Source organism: Lagopus leucura, unplaced genomic scaffold, assembly GCF_019238085.1.
Source record: "Lagopus leucura isolate 7727_CA_CO unplaced genomic scaffold, USGS_WTPT01 Super-Scaffold_100057, whole genome shotgun sequence".
In the NCBI taxonomy this organism is placed as follows: domain Eukaryota; kingdom Metazoa; phylum Chordata; class Aves; order Galliformes; family Phasianidae; genus Lagopus; species Lagopus leucura.
In genome coordinates this window covers 476,840-497,278 of record NW_024962303.1, presented here as the reverse complement: position 1 = coordinate 497,278, position 20,439 = coordinate 476,840, and the positions used below count along the sequence as shown (strand labels likewise).

Genomic DNA, 20,439 nt, shown 5'->3' with positions numbered 1-20,439 from the left:
CGAGAAACAAAGCATGCTTTCAGCCCGGCTTTCTGAATGCTTTCTCTTTTTAACTAATTCTTGGGATGTCCTACACATGGAACCCACCCAAGAGGTTTAGATGAAAAGGCATTATTCCAACCTCCAGGCTGGATGTGGCTCTGGGCAGCCTGGTCTGGTGGTTGGTGACCTGCACACAGCAGGGGGGTTGAAACTAGATGAACATTGTGGTCCTTTACAACCCAGGCCATTCTATGGTTCTATGATTCTATAATCTCAAAGGTTTTTCTGCCAAATCTCCCAAATATTCTTAAAGGTTTTCATTTGAAAGCAACAAAACCTGAATTTTATAAGGCAGGCAGAAGTGTGAGAGATGCTTGGTTCCTCAGGGGGTGTAGAATGGTGTGATCTGGCTTCTTAGTGTTAGCTAAACATGCAGTGTGCGTGGGAAGTCATCTGCAAGGTGTTTGTCATTAATGCCTTTAGTTTTTGCACACACAGCTCAGATGCACTTCGAGCAGAGCTGATTTCTCTGCTAGAATAAGCAGCATGCCAGCACTTCAGCAGTGCAGTACAGGGAACTGGTGGTTTGATATAATCCACATTAAGGGTAGAAAATTAAAGAAAAAAAAATCTTAAAAGGTAGAAAACGGTGATAAAAAGAAAGAAAAACAGATGTAGCTGAGTTGTGTCATCCCAGAATTTGAAGGGTGCTCTGTCTGCTTTAAACATGGCACAACTGCAGAAAGCTGTAGACATAATGAAGATACTGTGTTGTATTTCCTCTTCAATTGTCACAGAAAAACTGAGTCTGGTGAGTGAAAGACAAAACTAAACAAGAAAATGCGGGGGGGGGGGGGGGGGGGGGAAGAGAAGGAGACGACCTACATACAGAGATCCTGGAGAAACCATCAAAAGGAGAAGTTGTGACTGAAACGAATCGACAGGGCCAATGCACTGCCATTGCCAAGGAAATCTTGACTCCTCTATCCAAACGAAACTGCCCATAACTGTACAGGCTTACTCATTACTCATTGCTTCCAGCACACACATGGAGCTCACAGTCCCCATGAGATGTGAGCAAAGGACAGCACTCGCCAGGCTGGGAAGCAGCCCCAGCACTGACATGCATTCCCTTGGCTCCTGCCCTCCCACCTATTTCAGAAGCCCAAATCCACCTCTTTGTGGGACACCACAGCTCCTTTCCAATCCTCTCCCCAGATCTCCTCTGCCTGTTTGCCGGGAGCTTGCTGTTCTGCAGGACTTCAGATGAAGCCCTCCATACCCACAGGAAGGAGCAGCCTTGGCACTGTAACCAGCAGTACTCAGCTGTGGTGGCGTCCAAGCGGTTCAGCAGTTTGGCAGCTTGTTACACACTGCAAGAATGACAGCTTACCTAGGTCTTTATAAGGAAAAGAGGAGTGCTAGGAGCCCTCTACCAGCCAGCAGCTCCCCCAAGCAGAGCTGGAGCATGACCTTGCTGTCAATGGCCTTGTGGTAGCTGCTGATGTCATCAAACCTGTTTCTTTTTCTCTGAAGAGGTTTACATCCTGATAGCTGGGCATGTGCCTAAATAAGTGTTCATGCCCATAAGGCACTTCGTTTGCCTTACAGATCCCCCAACCAGCCTGCATGAGTCTACTGGAATGGTGGCAGCTCTGCACAATGGCTGCAATGCAGTCCTCCCTTGGGAAATAACCCAATTATAATGCAGTGTGGTCCCACACAGTGTTTCCATCGCAGTCCTACTGCTCCCTCTTTGTGTAGCTGTACACCCCCCTGCAACCCCATCACCCCCTTTCCTGTCTGGGTCTCGGGTAGTGCTTTCCAGCCTGGATTCCTCTTGGCCCTGTGGGTCAACAGCAGCATCAGTGTCTCCTTGGGCCTCAGACCCCTTGTTTACATGCCTGAATATGATTGTAAAGGACAACATTACAAAGAATTTCATCCTCTTTCAGCTTTGGTTTAGGGCAGGATGTAGGAACGGATTTTGTATAGGATTAACATTAGTGTCATGCATCTTCCAGTACTTCAATACGTCAGTTTAGCTGCTTTGACTTTTGCTGTCCCATGGTTTGATTTGCGTACCCACCTCATTTGTGGACGTTAGCAGCCTGACCTCAGTTTTGTCAACTGATTCCTGTTCTTCAATTTATTCGAGATCTCTGCTGAAACATTTGCTGCTGTCTGCCCAGCTGAAGTGAAAGGGGAAGCACGATGAAGGACAGGAGTGGAGGGGCTCATGGCTGCTGGGAGGGTATTTTCCAGCCTCGGGAATCCCCCCGTGGAATCAGTGCTCTGTTTTTGTGTTCCAGTTCACATGAAAACGCTTGCCTTTCACTTCACAGCCCACAGCATCACAGACAGCATTCGGGACATCGGTGCACCAGTGGCTGCTGACGCATCGTTGTTTTCCTTCCAGTCTTCTCAGTGCCTTCTCCTCTGCCTTTCTGTGCATGCCAAAAGCATGCTGTGTGCTCCAGTGCCTGTAGGCAGCATCACACAACAGGTGGGAACTCCTCTGGCCTGTTTTGCAGAGAGGAAGCAATGCAAAGATGCAAATAGCTGAACTCAGAACCATGGATCTTCCCACACTGGTTTCATGAACTTTCCACAGCAGAGCCAGCCTCTTCAAAGCTACAAAACCTGACAAAAAGCATGAGGTGTGGGGGATGCCCCACTGGTCCAGCACAGGTTGAAAGCCTCATTTTCTGAAAGCCAGATACTGTATTCATGTAGGTTCTCAAAGGCAACATCCTGAGGGCGTACTGCTACATGCCAGGATCGTGGCTTTCATTAGCACTCTTCTTCTAATTGGCTTGCCAATAATAGGTGGTTAGTCACTAGCATGTATGGGTTACCATAGCTGGCAGGTGATCACTGCAGAGCTGACCTGGCTCCTTTGATATGATGATCTGGCACTGGGAAGTGGGAAAAATCTTGGACTGGGTGACCTTGTTGGGTCTTTTCCAACCTCGGTGGTTCTATGATTCCACTCCTTGCAGCAGTGCACAAAGAGCTGAATCCTCACACGGAGCTCTGCAAACCCTCTCATTTGTGTGACATTTACACTGGGTTGGGTCCTCAAGGAGCACTGCTGGAAACAAGCACAGTGCTCCCAAAGGCACAATGGGATGTATTCAGGATGTGGGCAGGTAAGGAAACACGTGCAGGAGTGCTGGAGCTGCTATAGAGCACGGGTTACTTACAGCTACACAGGCACCCTTAGAAGCAGACCTTTTGCAATCCTCTTGGACAAAGCAGGCAAAGCAATTAAAACCATCGTGCTATGACAAATAAGCAAGCATTCCCTCCTCGTCCCTCCCTCCTTTTCTTTCATTCACTCCAAAAAGCCAGAGGTACCGTGTTGGGGGATTTGGAACTGGGAAGGACAGCAAAAAAGTTTCAGCCCAGCCAATGGATAAACCTATTTTTAGTGGCATGGAAAATGCTCCTCAGAGGCTGTGGAGTGCAACAGCAGTGTAAGACATGTTTCTTCCTTCCTAGTTTCTGCTGAAAGAAGAGAACTTTAGAAGCAAACAGCAAAGATGAGAAAACAACCGCTCCATTGGCTGACTGCCTGTGGCTGCATTGGCAGCAGCATTTTCTTGGGGGAAAAACTGTCACTCAGTTCTGGGGGCCAAGGATTCAGCTGGGGTGCATAAAGCCTGGGCTGTGCTGCCAAGGGTTCACAGCTCCAAAACACAAAAATACCACCAGGTACTCCAGAATTACTTCTCCCAGGACACCCACTTGTTACCTTTCCCCTATGGCTGTTTTAATTGTAGTCCTCCAAGGCAGGAATGATTCCCATCACTGGAGGGGGGAGAGCTGGAAGCAGCGCATTTTGAAATGCTTGTCAGCTTTCCTCTTTCTGTTATCTGATAGAAAGGGGTTTAGAATAAATAACGCATTCATGCCCTTCAACATCCACATCTGCTTTTCGCTTCCTGGTTTGCAGTCCTATAAATAAATGATTATAACATGCATGCATAAATATAATAATGTGGTATATAACATATGTGTGTTACCTGCTATGTGCTGTATGTATCATATGTAATATATAGGTATTAAAAGCCTTATGTATTATTTTTATATAACACATTGAATAATATTATTATAGCAATAACAATTGAATCCCCACAGCTTCCCAACCCCAGGCAGTGCTGGTGGCCGCACAGAGCCCAGGGGATCCTTCTCACTGCTGAGGCAGAGGACAGCAAGGTGAGCGGTGCTGCAGATCTCCCTGCATTATGTGTGTCCTGCCCTGGGTTCCAACTCCCCTTTTATTGCCCGTGGCATTTTGCAGGAGCACAGCTCTCCTTTCCTACAGGCCATCCTGGAAGCAAAAGTTTCTGGTGAGCCAAACCAGAACAGGAGCAATTCCCAGCATGGTATGCAAACTGAAGTGTTACCTATATAATGAGGGCAAATCTATGGGGAAAGCACCTCTGTAACCAGTATAACTGTCTGCAAAATCCCTAGAGTATATCTGGGTTTATCAGCAAAAAACCCTCTTCCTCACTCCCTGCCTGCATGATAACACACATAGGAAACTGATACGCAGCACCGGCAAGCAAGATCTCTGTCCTCCAGGTTCACACCACTGCCCTGTCCTAGCACTGAGCTCCCTTAGGAGCAGTAGCACGGAATTGGAGTGATCACCCGAGAGGGTTTTGACTGTATTATTTCAGCCAGCTCTTACAAAAGCCCAGACAACAAACATCCTTCTGTTTGGGACAGCTGAAAGCCATCCCCACTTTGCAGCTGGGTCAGCTTCAGTGTGAAGAACTTCAGCAGAGCAGTTCTGCAGGTGCCGTGGGTGGTGCTGTCAGAACTGCTGTGCTGTTGCTGTGCTTTGTGTACAATCACCTGCACTGAACACAGAACCGTTTGTGTGCAAATTGCTGAGCTGTTCCAAGCCTTGTTGTGCAAGTAGAGCTGTTCACACACACGCAGGGCACTTCTACAATTTTTCCTTTTGTTAGAGCTCACTTTTTGAGGTGGGCAATGTGTTCCATGTACCAACACGTGTTCCAGTCAACTCCATCTCTCCTTTGCCCAAAGAGCGTGGCTTTGGCTCCAAATTGTCAGGTCTATGAGCTGAGCGAGGCTGAAAGGGCTGCAGATGGAGGCTCATGCAGATATCCCACCTGCAGGGGGGGACAAGGGTTGTTTTCCAAATGTTGCTCAGGTCCATCACTGCTCCCTGAGGTCCTTTCCCCAGTCAGGCTCTGCCTTGCTGAGCTGCAGCACTGAGTGGTGCCCACACGGAACAGGCAACTGCGACTGGGTAAATTCCAGCTGCTACAACAGCTTACAAACCAGCTAAACAGGATGCACTGATAAACGCAGCAGTATTGGCCAACAGCTCAATATTGCTTTTCATCAAGCCCCTGTAAATGATTTTAAAATAAACATCTGACAATCTCCCGACTTCTAGCAAGCTCCTTTGACAATTCATGGAAGCAGGGCAGCCCATAAAGCACAGCGGGGCATTCTAAGGCATGTTCATTGTGGGCCATAAATGCCTGAATTAGAGCCATTCGTTTTCCATCCCATTAGTTTTCATGCCCACTGTCTCCCATCAGGGCATGGGCGCAGCAGTGTTCCTCTGCAGGCTCTTAAAACTCAGTGGATCAGAGAACCGGAGGGCTGAGCCCCACTTAACCCCCAGAGTAAAGGTGAGGTGAGATTTCACCCCACTGCTGGAAACACTTTAAGTACTGCAACCACTCAACATTGCTGGCAGCAGCTTCAGTACCTCTAGTCTGAGCAGTCTGCTTATTAAGAGCAAGAGAAACGTCAAGCAAGGCTCAAGAGAGCTCTACAAAAAGCTATTGGGAATCTGGGCTCTGCTAGGGACAAGAGATGGAGCAGCCGTGGGCTGTGACTGAGCCCCTTGGTTGGGAGGTGAGGGCAGAGCTGATTGCAGGAACCTTGGGGTCATATCCATGGTCAGCTCAGCGCTATGCTTGGAGGGAAGGCATGGTGGCAGGGCTGCTCAGCTCAGGACATTCTGCAGCATCACAAGGATCCAAGCCACCCTGGTGCCAAAACCCCAAAGATGAAGGCACAGATGAGGGGACAACATTGCATACACCCATCCAGGACTCAGCTCTGCAGGGCTGGGAATTTGAGTCCCCCAAAGCGGAGCCACACACCACAGGCACGCATCAAAGCATCACCTTCAGGCAGGCCGTGATGTCACGCAGGTTGCCATGCTGCTGTAAACAAGGCTGGTGCGGTGCTGCAGCCGGCGCACTTCCTCCTGCCTGCAGCACTGAGCCGGCTGGGTCACTGCCTGACGAGGTAAGGCTGTTTTACGCTCTCTCTTTGTGATCTAGAACAAGCATTAACAAGATTTTAGGGTCTCCTGTGTTGGCGTTGCCCTCCCAGGCTTTTTCCCTGGGCTCAGCTCATGCAGGGAGGGGGTTTGGGAAGCTCTGACTCTCGGCACAGCAGCCCTCCAAGTGCCCCAATCCTCTGCACGAGTGCATGCAGGAGGCACAACAGCAGCTGCATGAAATTGTTGCCACCAGAGCAGGCAAAGGTTCAGCGTGGGCAGCTCCCGGTGCTCCACAGGATCCACTGCTGGGCCCTTGCTTCCTTTACCTGATTTCTCCAAGATCTTTTACTTTAAAACGGCACTCAGCGGTAAGGGGAACTGCAGCAGATCTGTTTGGGTTCTCTTTTTTTTTTTCTTTTTTTTTTTTTTTCTTTTTCTGACAGCAATTTATATTGCCGCTAAAGGAATAATAATCTCATGCTGCCCATGTGGCATCCATGCTGCTCTTTGCCTGAATCACAATGGCGGGACATCACTGCTGGAGGTTGGGGACACAACGTGACGTGCAAGCGGGCTGCCTGGATGTGGCTTTGCCCTCAAGAGTGCTGAGGTTCAGAGCTGAAATTTCAAGTTTCAACTGCAGCCACCAGCTAAAACTTAGCTAACTTCATTCACTGGTGCTTTTAAGCCATATTTTGTCAGAGGAGCAATGGGATGGCATTCACCTGTGCTCAGGAGGAGTTTGACAGCTCAGCCCAGCATGTTTGCAGTTTGGCAGTGACGGATGAGATCCACATTGGGTCGACCCTAAACCTGAAATTTCTTAAAGCAAATCAAAAGGGAAAAGCAAATCAAAGCATGGAGTGTGAGTCAGTGTCAAACTGGGCTTACCGCAGACCTGTGTCAGAGAGGACAGCAGCACTGGGACAGCAGGTGGTGCAGAAGGAGAGAGCTGCTCCAGGCAGGGTTCCAGCTCCCAGCTCAGCCTTGGTGTGAGCGGTGGGACCACTGCTGTGCCCACACCTTCAGCACTGGGAATGGCACTGCACCGTGGGGCTGTGCTGCCCAAGCCAGCTGTAGGAGTAGGAATGAGAGCAGAATGCAAACTGAAATCTCCACAGCCCAGATCCGCTCCAATTTTCTTTGTTGAAAAACAGAAAAAAAATAAAGTACCTGTAACTGTAGGACTTTCCACTTGAGTGCAGAGGTTTCAGACTGAAGCGTGAGTGCGAAAGTGAGAGATACTCAGCCCTGAAATGAAGGCAGAAGAATGTGTGCTGTGATCAGACCGACCTGCTGCAGGCAGCCAGCCAGCAGGACGCCGTGCTGCTTTGAGATGAACTTCTTTTTCCTGGAAGTGCCATGTTGCGTTTCCAAATTATCCTGCTACGAGTAATTATGTGCATGCTTCATTCTTTCCCTGTTGCAATAGCCTCAGAAATGCAGACTCCGAGTGAAGCATACAAAGCAGGACTCGGATAACACTGCATAGATCTACTACCAATTTTCTTTTTTCTTTTATTTTTAAACTGCATATTAGGAGCTGTCTTCCCTCAGTGTGGTGTGAGGGACCAACAAAAAACACTTTCTGATGTGACACATGGAGACAAGTGCTGATAAAATCAGCTCAAGGACTTCAGCCTTTGCTGATACTTCACACAGCAAATGCTGTCTGAACAGCTTTGCAGATAGGAAGTCCGATTGCAGACAGCCAGGGGCATCTGTGTGTGTTGTGTTTGTCCTCAGGGAGGAAGGTGAGAGGGATGGAAGGAGTTACCCCCAGTCTGAGCAAGTGGGAGGAAGGGGGCAGTGCAGCTGTAAATGCCATGTTGTGCTTCCAAATTGTCCCGCTACAAAAAATTATATGCATGCTTCATTCGTTCCTTGTTTTGCAACAGCCTCAGAAACACAGACTCTGCAGAGCAGATCCCACAGGAATTGCCATAGAAAGTCCACTCTTACTTGATGTGCCTCCTGGCAAAGCCTAAGGACAGGTTTCCACGTCAAGGAAAAGAGGGCTGCATTTGAGTTAGGGAGCAGCAAAGTTCCTTTCCTTTCCCAAGAGCCTTGAGATCAGGTTAATCACTCACAGCCACTGCTAAATTGCCTCCTGTACAATTTGGTTGAAGGGATGTTAATGACTTTGTAGCAAATCTCATTCTCAGAGCCCACCATGTGCCAGTAAGCAGCAATCCCCCATATGCACATTGATGGCATTAATGCTGCTGCACCCAACAGGGTCACCCCACTCAGTCCATGTTCTCCAACATGCCCAGCCCTGAGGCCAGTTGAGTCCCTCACCCCGTGGCCCCAGTGCTGCCCCATGCGCTCCCTGCCCACCAGTCATATCCTTACATTTGCTCAGGTAATGGAGCTGGGACATCTGCCCCTTCATGGAGAGGATTCTGCAGCCTGTGGCTCTGAGGGCTGAAGCTCCTGACCTCCGCTGTCTCCATGTAAACACCAGGGACAGGAGCATCAATTCACAGAGCATTTTTTCCCCTAATGTCAGCATTCCTCTTTTTGGGATCATCCTGGAAGATAGCAACACAAAGTCACGAGGATGTGGCCACACCATCACCTCTGCCCCTCCATCTGCCCTATGGGTTTAGAAAACTGCCTTCAACTGGGCAAAGAAGAGAAGTTTTGATTAACTCTGACACCTTGTGGACAATTATCAGATGAGGACAAAGCCCAGGGGATCTCTCCATGTAAGGGGCTCCACCATGGGCTCAGGCTGCTGCAGCCCACTGGTGCCCATCTGGTGTCTGGACACAGCTTGCTGCCATCAGAGCACGAAGGCTGAGATGTGAGACCAAGCATGTGCATCATCTCATGTTACAGCAGATATACATCCCAGACATGCACATTTACCCTAAATATCTCTGTTTGGTGGCTACTTTGAGTCAGCAGCCTGAGCCTGATTACTCTGAACATTGCTGTTGCGGCCTGGTTCTGAGCTGTCACATGAAATGTAAATAAGTCTAACTGTACCTTGGAACCCCGACATGCAAACTGATTGCTGTGACTCATCTGACCTCAGCCCCTCTGAACATCCCAGGTCCGTTGGGCAGCATTTGAATAGCAGCATGTTCTCAAAATGGAACATTTTGCAAATGCACCCAATCCTCTGTGGTGTCAGTGGCCACGTGGCGTTGTGTTTTGTCAGAGCATGGGGCAGTCAGGCTGACCTCAGCATGCAGGCAGCTTATAACTCTGACAGTGATGCTCAATGGCTTCTTGGCAGAGTGGGAGCTCACCTGGAGGGTGATGAGGGAGCAGCACGTGTCCAGCTGGGCTGCAGATGGACCCGGCCTGGGACACCTCAGTGTTATTGTGCTGTCCCAGTGAAGGAGGAGTTGGGCAGTGCCCCCCCAGCTACAGCATTTCTTCACTATTAGGTGCAGCTGAAGGATGTAGTTCAGTTGCTAAACCCAAGCACGTGGCAGGAGATAACCCTGCTTTTTGCAAACCATAAGAAAATGAAACAGAAGTTAAAAAGAGAAGCAGAATTGTCTGCAGCTCCTGTTAATAAAGCCTGTAGGTGCAGACACTTAGTGGCCCAGGGCTGGGGCCACCTGCAGCCCCAATTAGCAAAGTGAAGAAAACCAACACCAATCGTGCTCTTTGTCACTTGAGAGCTCTAATCTCTTTTTGTTTGCAGCACAAAGAAGAGAACCCTTAGTACCAGGGGATGAGTTACTAATATCTACCTACAGAGACACTTCTTTCTCTGGCAAATGCCCCATGCAAGTTTTGCTGTCAGGAAATGAGTCAGAAGCAGGGGAGCAGTATCTGCAGTGCCCTGTGAAACAGGAAGCCAACATTCAGTGTTAACTGTAGCTTTAGACACAGAAGGGAATCACTATACTAAGAATTAGAATCCTGTGGGGAAATACCCCATAAAACCAAGCTCCTGTAACTTAAACACAGGTATAATCCAGTTGTTGGCATCCACATTTTGGTCACTGGGCTATGTGGTTGCTTGCTTGTAGAAGTCAGGCTATGGCACACTATAACAATCAGAAAGGTCAAGGCAATGGAATGGTGTTACAGGAGATGCAACCACAAGGAAACCAGTGCAATAGAAAGATGCTACAGAGAAAAAGTGCTCACCCATCTCTGAAAACTTAGGCTCACAGGGAAAACTCCAGACAAGAGGGATCTCCAACCAGAGACCCTTCCCCCATGACATTCAGCCCTTAAATGAGGGCTAAGAGAGAATTGCTTTCACCTGTGCTCTCAGGGCTGACCAGGTCTTTTCCCCAGGTGCTCAGTGGTTCAGATCAGGACTCAACAGTTCCCATACACACACCTTCCTCCTGTGTATTCCCCCTGTCACAGATGGGTTAGAGCTGCTGGGATGGGAAGCTCCTCCTGCTCCTCCATGAGCAGTGTGGCATAGTTTCTCCTATGCTTACGGAAACTGGAAAGCACAGCAAGGGGACTGATGCTACGGAGTCAGTCCTATCTCCTCTGCAGTAATAACAGGAGGGGGCAGATTTGAAGAAAGTAGCAGCATATTCTACACAGGGGACCTTCTGAGCCTCATTGTTGTCAGATAGGAAATGTGAATACAGACAACTCTTGCAGTGCCTTTGCCTTTACAACCACTGCTTTTGCTCTCCCCAGGAATGACCTGCACTCCCCCTCCTGTGCCAAATGCTCCCAGCAGTCCCATCATGACGCACAGCAACTGGACCTGCTCCGATCCCAACGTAACGTACAAATCCACGCTGTACGCAGCCACCTACACCATCATCTTCATCCCCGGCCTGCTGGCCAACAGCGCTGCCCTCTGGGTGCTGTGCCGCTTCATCAGCAAGAAGAACAAAGCCATCATCTTCATGATCAACCTGGCCGCGGCCGACCTGGCGCACGTCCTGTCGCTGCCGCTGCGGATTTACTATTACATCAACCGCACGTGGCCTTTTGGGAGATTCCTCTGCCTGCTGTGCTTCTACCTGAAGTACCTCAACATGTACGCCAGCATCTGCTTCCTCACCTGCATCAGCATCCAGCGGTACTTCTTCCTATACCAGCCCTTCAAGGCCAAGGACTGGAAGCGCCGCTACGACATCGCCATCAGTGCGGCCGTCTGGCTCTTTGTGGGCGCCGCCTGCTCCCCGTTCCCCATCATGCGCAGCTTCCGCCTGCAGAACAACTCCAAAACCTGCTTTGCAGACCTGGAGGTGCGGCAGATCGAGAGCAAAGTGGGCACTGTGGCGATGACGGCCACCGCGGAGCTTTTTGGCTTCATTGGGCCCCTCATCGTCATCGTGTTCTGTACCTGGAAAACAAAGGTCTCCCTTCGGGGCTTCCGGATACCGCTGCAGAACAACAGCGAGGGGCGGAAAGCTTCGAGGATGGTATCCACCTGTGCCATCGTGTTCTTTGTGTGTTTTGCACCGTATCACATCAATTTCTTCTTCTACATGATGGTGAAAGAGAACGTTATTACAGATTGCCTCCTGCGCAGGATCACGCTGCACACCCAGCCCTTCTGCTTAACTCTGGCAAGTCTGGACTGCTGCTTGGATCCGATCCTCTATTTCTTTATGACCTCAGAGTTTCAGGACCAGATCTCCAGGCACAGCAGCATGGCCATCAGGAGTCGGCTCATGAGCAAAGAGAGTGCATCGTCAGTTAAGGAATGAAATAAAGCCAGCTGAAGAGAGTTAAGATATTTCATCTGAAATCCAGGATTGTTCAACTACCAACTCCATTACAGAAGACCCCTCGATTGTTCAGGGGAGATTTGTAGCAGTGGAAATCTTTCGATACACATAAGATAAAACTTTATGATTAATGTGTTGGAGGGACACACAGACATTGACTGCACCTACCGCTGTGATGCCCACTCCTGACCCAGCCGGAGTGGAAAATCCCCAAAGCCTTTGATGGGAAATGGTGGAAACATCCTAGGAACTCCTCTTTCCATTTCTCCAACTCCAGAGGTTCTTTGTTCAAGCCAAAGATGATTATTCATCCATACACTGGAATCTGCTGAAGTGCTTTCTCTGCACACTGCGTGCGAAGTGGCCAGGAACAGCAAGCAGCAGTTTTGCCGTCCATGCTCAGGGACACAGATGTGTGAGCTTGCTCCAGCACAGAGCCCCACCTTGCTGCTGCCTGCCCCAGCTCTCAGAGCATTGCTCTGGTCATCACACTTACCACTGCTTCATTTCTTTCTGCTCTTTTCATCAACTCCTTCTTCTCACCCTGCTCCATGTATGCTCCTTACCTGTGGATGCATCCTGTGCCTTACGCTGCAGCCAGTGCTGTGAGGTTGCTCACATTCTGCACAGCAGGACCTTTCCTCTCTCCATGTTCCCTTCACACTCCAAGGAACATCACTGCCAGCAGTGGGGGCCCAGCATCAGTGCTGCCAGGTTGGGTGACCCCAGTGGCACCACACAGGTCCTCATCCCCATTATGTGCACGGCTCCTTCAGCCTAGTGCTGAGACCACACCGTGAGGTCCTTCCTTAGGGGTTCAGGGGCACGTGCACTAGAGAAGAAAGGTGTCCTTCCCTCGCTGGTTTCTCTAAGATGTGACAAATTCTAGGCCAAATTCTACCCATGTGTAACAACGGTTTCCCCGTGATAACTGAGGACTCTTTTGCTGATCAGAAACACTGATTTACTCCCTCTGAAACCCGTGTCTTTCCAAAACAAATGCATTCAGTGGCACCATCTCACATGTTGCTACAAAGCAGATAAAATACCAGAAACACTTGCTGGGTATGCTTCAACCACACAATTCCTCTTAATTACTTTTTCTCTTACCCAACATTTTCCTGCATATTACAGTTTTTTACTTGACTGTTTTACAACAAAGTGGGGGCAATTTAACACCCAGGTTTGGAAAACCATTACACTGGAGCTCTTCTCAAAAGCAGTGACCAGCTGTTGATTGAGCCCAATTAGCTGCCATAGTTCTCTCTTTATGAACAACAGTATTATGAACTTAATCTTACAAGCAGATAAGTGAGGATGCCAAAAGATGCTCACCCAGACAGAGTAGCATTCACATTGTGTTACTGCAGCTTCTGTAGCTTTGTAGTAAGAACTGGGAGCTGTTGGCTGTGTTTACAATTCTCTGTTTATCAGGTGAGAACAAGCTGAAGTCAGTGTTATGGCAAGTGTGTAGCTCATCCTATGTTGTACTTTCCAAAAACTGATGCTTCAGAAATAAACGCATTTTTGCAAGCGTAAGCTGAGTTTCCTAGTGGTCCTTTGCACCTGCAGGACAGAATGGGGTCAGTTCCTCCTTCACGTGGATCAGAGGTCATTATCAAGTGCACTGGTGGCTGCTGACTTTTCTTGTTCTTTAAGATTCCTCTCCAGTCTACGGAAAGGTGTGGGATGGACCTCCAGAAGGGATAATATTCCCATCCCCATGAGGGCATCCCCAGCATCTCATCTCCTGCTGTCACCCCATCCCCCTGCCTTGCTCACCTCTGAGCTCCCCCAGATCCCACATAACCAGCTTGTCTGATCTGTTGCACATCAGAGACCAACAGCCTGCCCTCTGCAACCCCATACAAGAACTCCCAAGGTTTTAGTCCAAGCCAAACACTCAGCAGCAGAACAAGTCCCCAGCAGACCCAGCTGCCCCCATGGAGGGGATATGGAGCTGCAGATGTGCCAGCCCCGCTTCCTGCAATTCACTCCATTTCCCATTGCCATACAATGTGTTTATTATTTTGTCCATAGGAAGCATCACTTCACATTGTTCCTCCTCGACTGTCTCCTGTGCTGGTGCCATTAGCAAAAGAAATATGTCTTTTGAAGGGCCAGCAAATGGTTCCTCATGCTGACTGATGTCAGAGCTGAGAGGTTCCTCTCCTGCCTGGGGAAGGATCCTCTTCTATTGGACAGGAACAGGAGTGGGGTTACAGTCCGTAGGGTTTCTTGCCTTCCTGCAGGTTCCCGGTGCCAGCTGCAGGATTCTGTGAGTACCTGGGCACACGGCTTGTGCATTTCCACTAAAAAATACCTGGTTTGTGCTTTACACAAGAGCTTAATCTGAATAGGTTGGCAATGACCAACTCCAATCTTCCTACCACTGCTTTCATAGAGACCCACGTGCCGTGGGGACCAGCCCAGCCCCAATGCCACACACTGCCAGCCTGGTGAGTCCCTGCCCGGGGCTTTGTGCAAAGGAGAGCAGCTCCTCCAAGTGCTGTTTGTCAGACATCCTTCAGGTGCATCCTGTCAGACATGTCCCTGTGCCGAGCACTCACAGAGGTGTGAGTGATCTGCCCTTGGCCTCCTGCCCACAGGATACCAGTCTGAATGCAGAGCAGACCTTCCGCGGGAGGCTCAGATAAAGCCTCACACAGATATTAAGGAGTTCCTTCGTGTCTTCTGCTTTTAAAAATACAAATGTGCAGAGTGCAGAATGCACGTGCTGCGTCTCCTGCTGGAGTGCTGAGCAGCAGGGAAGGGCTCAGTGGGGCTATGAGAGGGAGTTCAGTGAGCAGCAAGTCCATACAGGCAGCTCCAGAGATGGGGCTGAAGTGGATGGGAACAGGCTGGATGCATGCCCTGGCCTCAGAAGGAGGACATCCTCACAGGATATCCTGGCAAAACATCACATTGCTTCAGGATCAACCTTTAACCTCTGCAGAGAGATGCTCTGGCACAATCCAACCCCCTTTGTACAAATCTGAGCTCTTTGCAAACAATTGCACACAGTTATTTCTCCCAGGGATTGCCGTCAGCTGCTGAAAACGATTCATGGGGAGAAAAGATGAATGATGAGCTGCTCTTTCACCTTCCAAACCAACACTGCAGGGTTGGTTCCAGCCGTGGGGCTGGGGACTTGCACTGCACTTGGTGTTACCTCTTTCGCTTCTCTTCCACAGTTGTGTTCTTGCTCATTTTGCAGGGTCATAGGACTGTTAAAGAAAATAAATGCAGAACAGAGGAGGATAGGATGGGATGGGATGGGGCAGGGTAGGGTAGGGTAAGATGGGATGGGGTAAGGTAGGATGGGATGGGGTAGGGTAGGGTGGGATGAGATAGACTAAAAGGACATACAAAGATCATCAAAGAGCCCTTATTTATGACTGCACATTAAGTGCAAGACAGAAGGGGAATGTGGCAGCATCCACTTCAGCTTTACCAACCCCAGGGCCAGAAAATGCAGCACTGAGAAGGAGGAAGTTCAGAAGAAGTCATGTGATGTGTAGATTTGACAGTGTTCAGCTGAGAAAGAAGAAGGTCATTCTCAGCAGTAGGGGAAATAAAATTATGTATGTGTATATATGGATACACACATATATAGATACGGAGAAGGAATTCAAGGATGTGAAAAATGGAAAGAAATTGGGAATGATGGACATTCTGTTTTTGTAAAAAAGTACTGCTTGGGGAAAAATTCAATCTTAAACCATCACATATTTAAGAAATAAATTCCAAAGCCGTGTTAGCGTTAGCCTGTAGGGTTCATCATCTGAAGTGAACAAAAATTCCAAGAGAATGCAAGGAAATCACTGCCTTCCAAGAACTTTCTACTGATCCAGAGATTGGTTTTCCTTTTTCGTATGAAAGCAGGGAAAAAGAGAAGCGGGCTGAGAAACCTCACATTCACATCATGCAACTTTGAGCAGAAAGAAGAGTGCGTCCGAGCTCCATCCCGTGGCATTGGTCGCAGTGACACCACCGCCCTTCCAGCTGTTCTCGCGTCATTCACTGAACACATTTTGTGTGCTGGAGGGAAACAAAATCCAGGATTTCCTGTTCTGCAGCCGCTGTGCCGGGCTGCAGATGCCGGCAGGATTCTTTCCAGCGCTCCAAAAACATGTGGGAGTTTGGAGGGGAGCCGCTGCAGCCGGGAGCGCTGCAAGGAGCCGTGGCAAAGCAAAGCCGAGGGCTCACTGCTCCTGCAGCCTAGCATGGATGCCAGCCCCGTGCAGGATGGGAGCTGTGGGGAGGTAAGCCCATTGCTGCTGTGTGGGGTTTTTTTTTTCCCAGTAGATAGAAGCTGTGACGGTTCCGAGCAACTCTACTGCGGTGGGTTTTGATTTTCTGTTGTATATTTGGTTTTATATCCTGGCAGTGACTGTGGCTGCGTATTTCTGTGCCGCTGGCTGGGAGGGGGAGCAGAGTGCTGTGCACACGAGCTGGAGGCAGCTTGCAGCAAGCATTGCCTCCTACAGTAAAGAACTTCAGCTTTGTTATGGGCAGGAGCTGCTAGAACCGACCGGATCTGTTTATGCATTTCCCATCAGTGCTTGGATTAAACAAACAAAACTACTGCTTGAAACACAGCTTCTAAAAAGCCTCTGTTACTTGAAATCAGCAGCTTACTTCAAGCCAAAAGTGTGGGGATTCTTCTTTTTCTTAATGTTTTCTTTACTCAGCTGCTTCTCCCTCCAGCATCCCAGCAATGAACAGGACTGGAGGGCGGCAGCTCTGCTGTCCCATCCCATCTTGTCCCATCCCACCCCACTCCATCCCGCCCGATCCCATCCCATCCCACTGCAGCCAGACTCCAGCACGGCTCCGTCTCCCCAACAAACCCATGGAAAGGATGAGGGCGAATTTGAAAGTGGATCTGGGAGCACTAAAAGCCGTACCACAGAAATGCAGGGCTGGGTGGGGCAGGCAGTGATTCAGAGCAGCCAGGCGATTTCCAGTACCGACAGCCACGTACATGTCCAGAAAAAGACACTGCTCACATGCTCCAAAAAGCTCCATGGTGCTGTGATTGCAACCTTAGTGCCCTGATGAAGCACAGTTAGCTGGTGCTCACAGCTGATGGCTCTGCCCTCTCTCCCCTCTGCATTTCCAGCTGTAAACCCACTAGGACAGACATGAAGTTTGGCTTGCAGCTGGATAAATCTCAGCTTTGCCATGGATAAAAGCCCCCCCAGCTCCTGTCTGCATGTAAATCAGAGTGGAGAGAGGGCATTACTTTTTACACCAGTAGCAATAAGAAAAAGAAATATCAAAACAATGAAGGAATTGCAGGCAAAGCCCTGCCAAAGCACAGCAGCAGCCCTGCTCTGTAATAAATGAAAATCCGGTGCCGTCAGGAGGAGCTGTGTTGGGTGAGCTTCAGCAGGACCCCATGCTGCTGGCAGCAGGGAGCTCCCCCTGGTCTCACCAGGTGTAATGAGAACTGCCAAACCAAAACTGCACATCCAGGTGATGCTCCAGCTAAGAAAGGCACACTGCTGGGCTGCAAACAAAGCCAACAAATGGAGAAAGAAGGTAGCGAGGCTCCGCATGGCCACAGCCCTTAGGATGTGGGCTGCAGGGACAGGGGAGCCCCTCTGACACATAGGATACATATGTAGCATCCTATGTATAAATAGTGTCCTATCTATCTCCTCTATGTGTTTCTATCATCCTTTATATCTGTATAGAGAAAGCATCCTGTGTACATATAGAGCATCCTCTCCACAGCATCCTCGTGCACAGAGAGGCAAGCCAGCCCCCAGCATGACCTGCTAACACCCCTGTGCTGGGAGGAGAAACAGGCAAAGGGACAGAAAGAAACTCTGCTCACTAGGAGACAGATGCATTCATCTTCCTGCGTGTCCTGCTGCTGGAGGATCACTCCTGTTGCCATAACACGATGCCTGCACAGTGCACCACAAGGACCCAAATTGAGTTAGCAGGACCAGCAGAGGGGCTGGCGTGCGTTCGGCTGGCTATTAGCTTATAACCCAGCTCTGAGTCTGGAGCCAGAGCTCTGATGGATCTGTCTGCACCTCCCTGGCCAGTCACTGCTCTGCTGAGCATCATTCATGGGTGCTGCTTATTGCCATGCTCCTGGTTTGCACCGAACCTCTGTGCTGAGCCATAACGGCCCACTCATAGCCCCTCTTTATTTGTAGCGTTGTGGAAATCACTTGTAGGTGTACCAGAGAGCAGCAATTTGGTCACAGTTGGACAGAAAGCTCAGTGCAGTAGAAGTGGTTCTGGAAAAAGCCTGGAGAGATGAAGATGTGCTTAGGTATTAGCAATGGCAATTAATGATATGGCACTTAGGGCAACGTCACTGTGATACTGGGCTGGCAGACACAAAACACAGCTGTAGTTTTGCAGATAAAATCTTCCAGGATGCCCAGGGTCACCATGGCCTGAAGTGCATTATTCAACATGGGGAAACACCGTGAGGTTTTTGGCAGTACAGGGGGACATGGCTTAGGGGGCATTGCAGTGAGAGTTCAAGGCTTGGACTCGATGATCTTGGTGGTCTTTTCCAACCATAGAATCACAGGATTATTATACACCATCTGTGTTTGCTCCTTGCAGGAAGCCTCCGTCCGCCTGAACCCACTGGTGAGTGAGGAGTCTGGGCTGCGATGGAGAGCAACGCTTCCTCAGAGAACTGCAGCCAGCCCCAGATGTCCTTCCAGAACACGCTGTACGCAGCCACCTACACCATCATCTTCATCCCCGGCCTGCTGGCCAACAGCGCTGCCCTCTGGGTGCTGTGCCGCTTCATCAGCAAGAAGAGCAAGGCTGTCATCTTCATGATCAACCTGGCCGTGGCCGACCTGGCGCACGTCCTCTCGCTGCCGCTGCGGATGTATTACTACATCAACCACACGTGGCCCTTTGGGACCTTCCTCTGCCAGCTGTGCTTCTATCTGAAGTACCTCAACATGTACGCCAGCATCTGCTTCCTCACCTGCATCAGCATCCAGCGGTACCTCTTCCTCCTGCACCCCTTCAAGGCCACGGCCTGGAAGCGCCGCTATGACGTGGGGCTCAGCGCGGCCGTCTGGCTCTTTGTGGGCGCCGCCTGCCTGCCTCTGCCCATCGTCAGGAGCCCGGCCCTATCCAACAGCACCACCACCTGCTTCTCCGACCTGGCCGTCAAGCAGCTGACGCCAGGAGCCTCCATCACTCTGGTGACGGTGGCAGAGCTCTTTGGGTTCGTCATCCCCTTCGGCATCATCGCGTGGTGCACCTGGAAGATGCGGCAGTCGCTGCAGGAGGGCGGGACGCAGCTGCAGAGCGCCAGCGAGAAGCAGAAGGCACTAAGGATGGTGCTGATGTGTGCCGCCGTCTTCTTCATCTGCTTCACCCCCTACCACATCAACTTCCCCTTCTTCATGTTGGTGATCGAGAACATCATCAAGGACTGCACCGTGCACAGCAACACGCTCCGCTTTCACCCCATCTCCCTCTGCCTTGCCAGCCTCAACTGCTGCCTGGATCCGGTCCTCTACTACTTCATGACCTCCGAGTTCCAGGACCAGCTGCTCCGGCACGGCTGTGCTGCCCTACGGACTCGCCTCACACGCAGCCGACGCAGCCTCACCACGAGTGACGCCGGCCACAACATCCGCACCAAGCGGAGAAACCTGCCCAGGTTTCAGTTTTGGTCCCTCCCCAAGTTCTTTGGAAGGATAAACAACATGGAAATCCCCCCGATGCAGCCCGACGAGCTCCTCTTGGAGTCCATCTCTTGAAAATGAGGCATTCTTCTCCACCTTGGCATTCCCATTGCTTGAGTGAAGACTGTGTTACGTCTCCGAGTGCGCATTAATACATGTTGGTCTCCAAATACGTGTTAGTCCGTGTTAAATTACCCTCGTGTGCAGCAGGTGTGGGGATCTGACCTGGGAGGACATTCTGATCAAGGAAGGCTTGATGCTGCTGCTGGGAACTGTTTGCCTTACAGCATTTTTCCTTCACATCACAGCTAAAATATCACAGTCACCACCAATGTCGGTGTTTCTCCTGTGCTGGACTGTGAGGGCCTTCCTCCCCTGCCATTGTTGTTGTTTCAGTGTCTTACCTATTTATCAGCTACAGAAGTCCTCCTGCTGCAGCCTGGCTCTCCACACACCGGGATCAGGACACTCAGTGTTCTGCATGTAAAGCAAACCTGTAAAGCTTTCTCTCCAATGAGAAAACCCATAATCTGGGCAGAACCCAGGCAGGTCAGGACCTTAGAGCTGCAGTGGGAGGACGAGGAGCTGGCAGTGCCATTCCTGCTGTTATCACAAGGGGCCTGTGCTACCCAGCACTTTGCTCAAGCCTCCGCTCATTGATGGAGATGCTGTGCAGCCCCTTGGTTCTGCTTCATAACCCAGAAATGGTCTCAGCCTTCACTGGGGACCAAGAAACGTTTACAAACCCAACCTGAGTGCATCCTATGGACTTCAAACTCGGGGGGAAATAAAATGTTCTCAACAA

General features: G+C 50.0%; 2 protein-coding genes across 2 annotated transcripts; both read left to right on the top strand.

Annotated features, from left to right (window-relative positions):
• The first annotated feature begins 6,243 nt into the window (after window positions 1–6,243).
• Window positions 6,244–13,476, top strand: LOC122188276 (putative P2Y purinoceptor 10). The gene is made up of 2 exons (XM_042886444.1): window positions 6,244–6,291; window positions 10,901–13,476. The coding sequence occupies exon 2, from the start codon at window positions 10,903–10,905 to the stop codon at window positions 11,923–11,925; it is 1,023 nt and encodes a 340-aa protein (XP_042742378.1). The 5' UTR covers window positions 6,244–6,291; window positions 10,901–10,902; the 3' UTR covers window positions 11,926–13,476.
• A 2,421-nt stretch (window positions 13,477–15,897) lies between these two features.
• LOC122188255 (putative P2Y purinoceptor 10) lies at window positions 15,898–20,439 on the top strand. Its single transcript, XM_042886414.1, has 2 exons — window positions 15,898–16,211; window positions 18,544–20,439. Exon 2 carries the CDS (start codon window positions 18,594–18,596, stop codon window positions 19,707–19,709), a length of 1,116 nt encoding a protein of 371 aa, XP_042742348.1. The 5' UTR covers window positions 15,898–16,211; window positions 18,544–18,593; the 3' UTR covers window positions 19,710–20,439.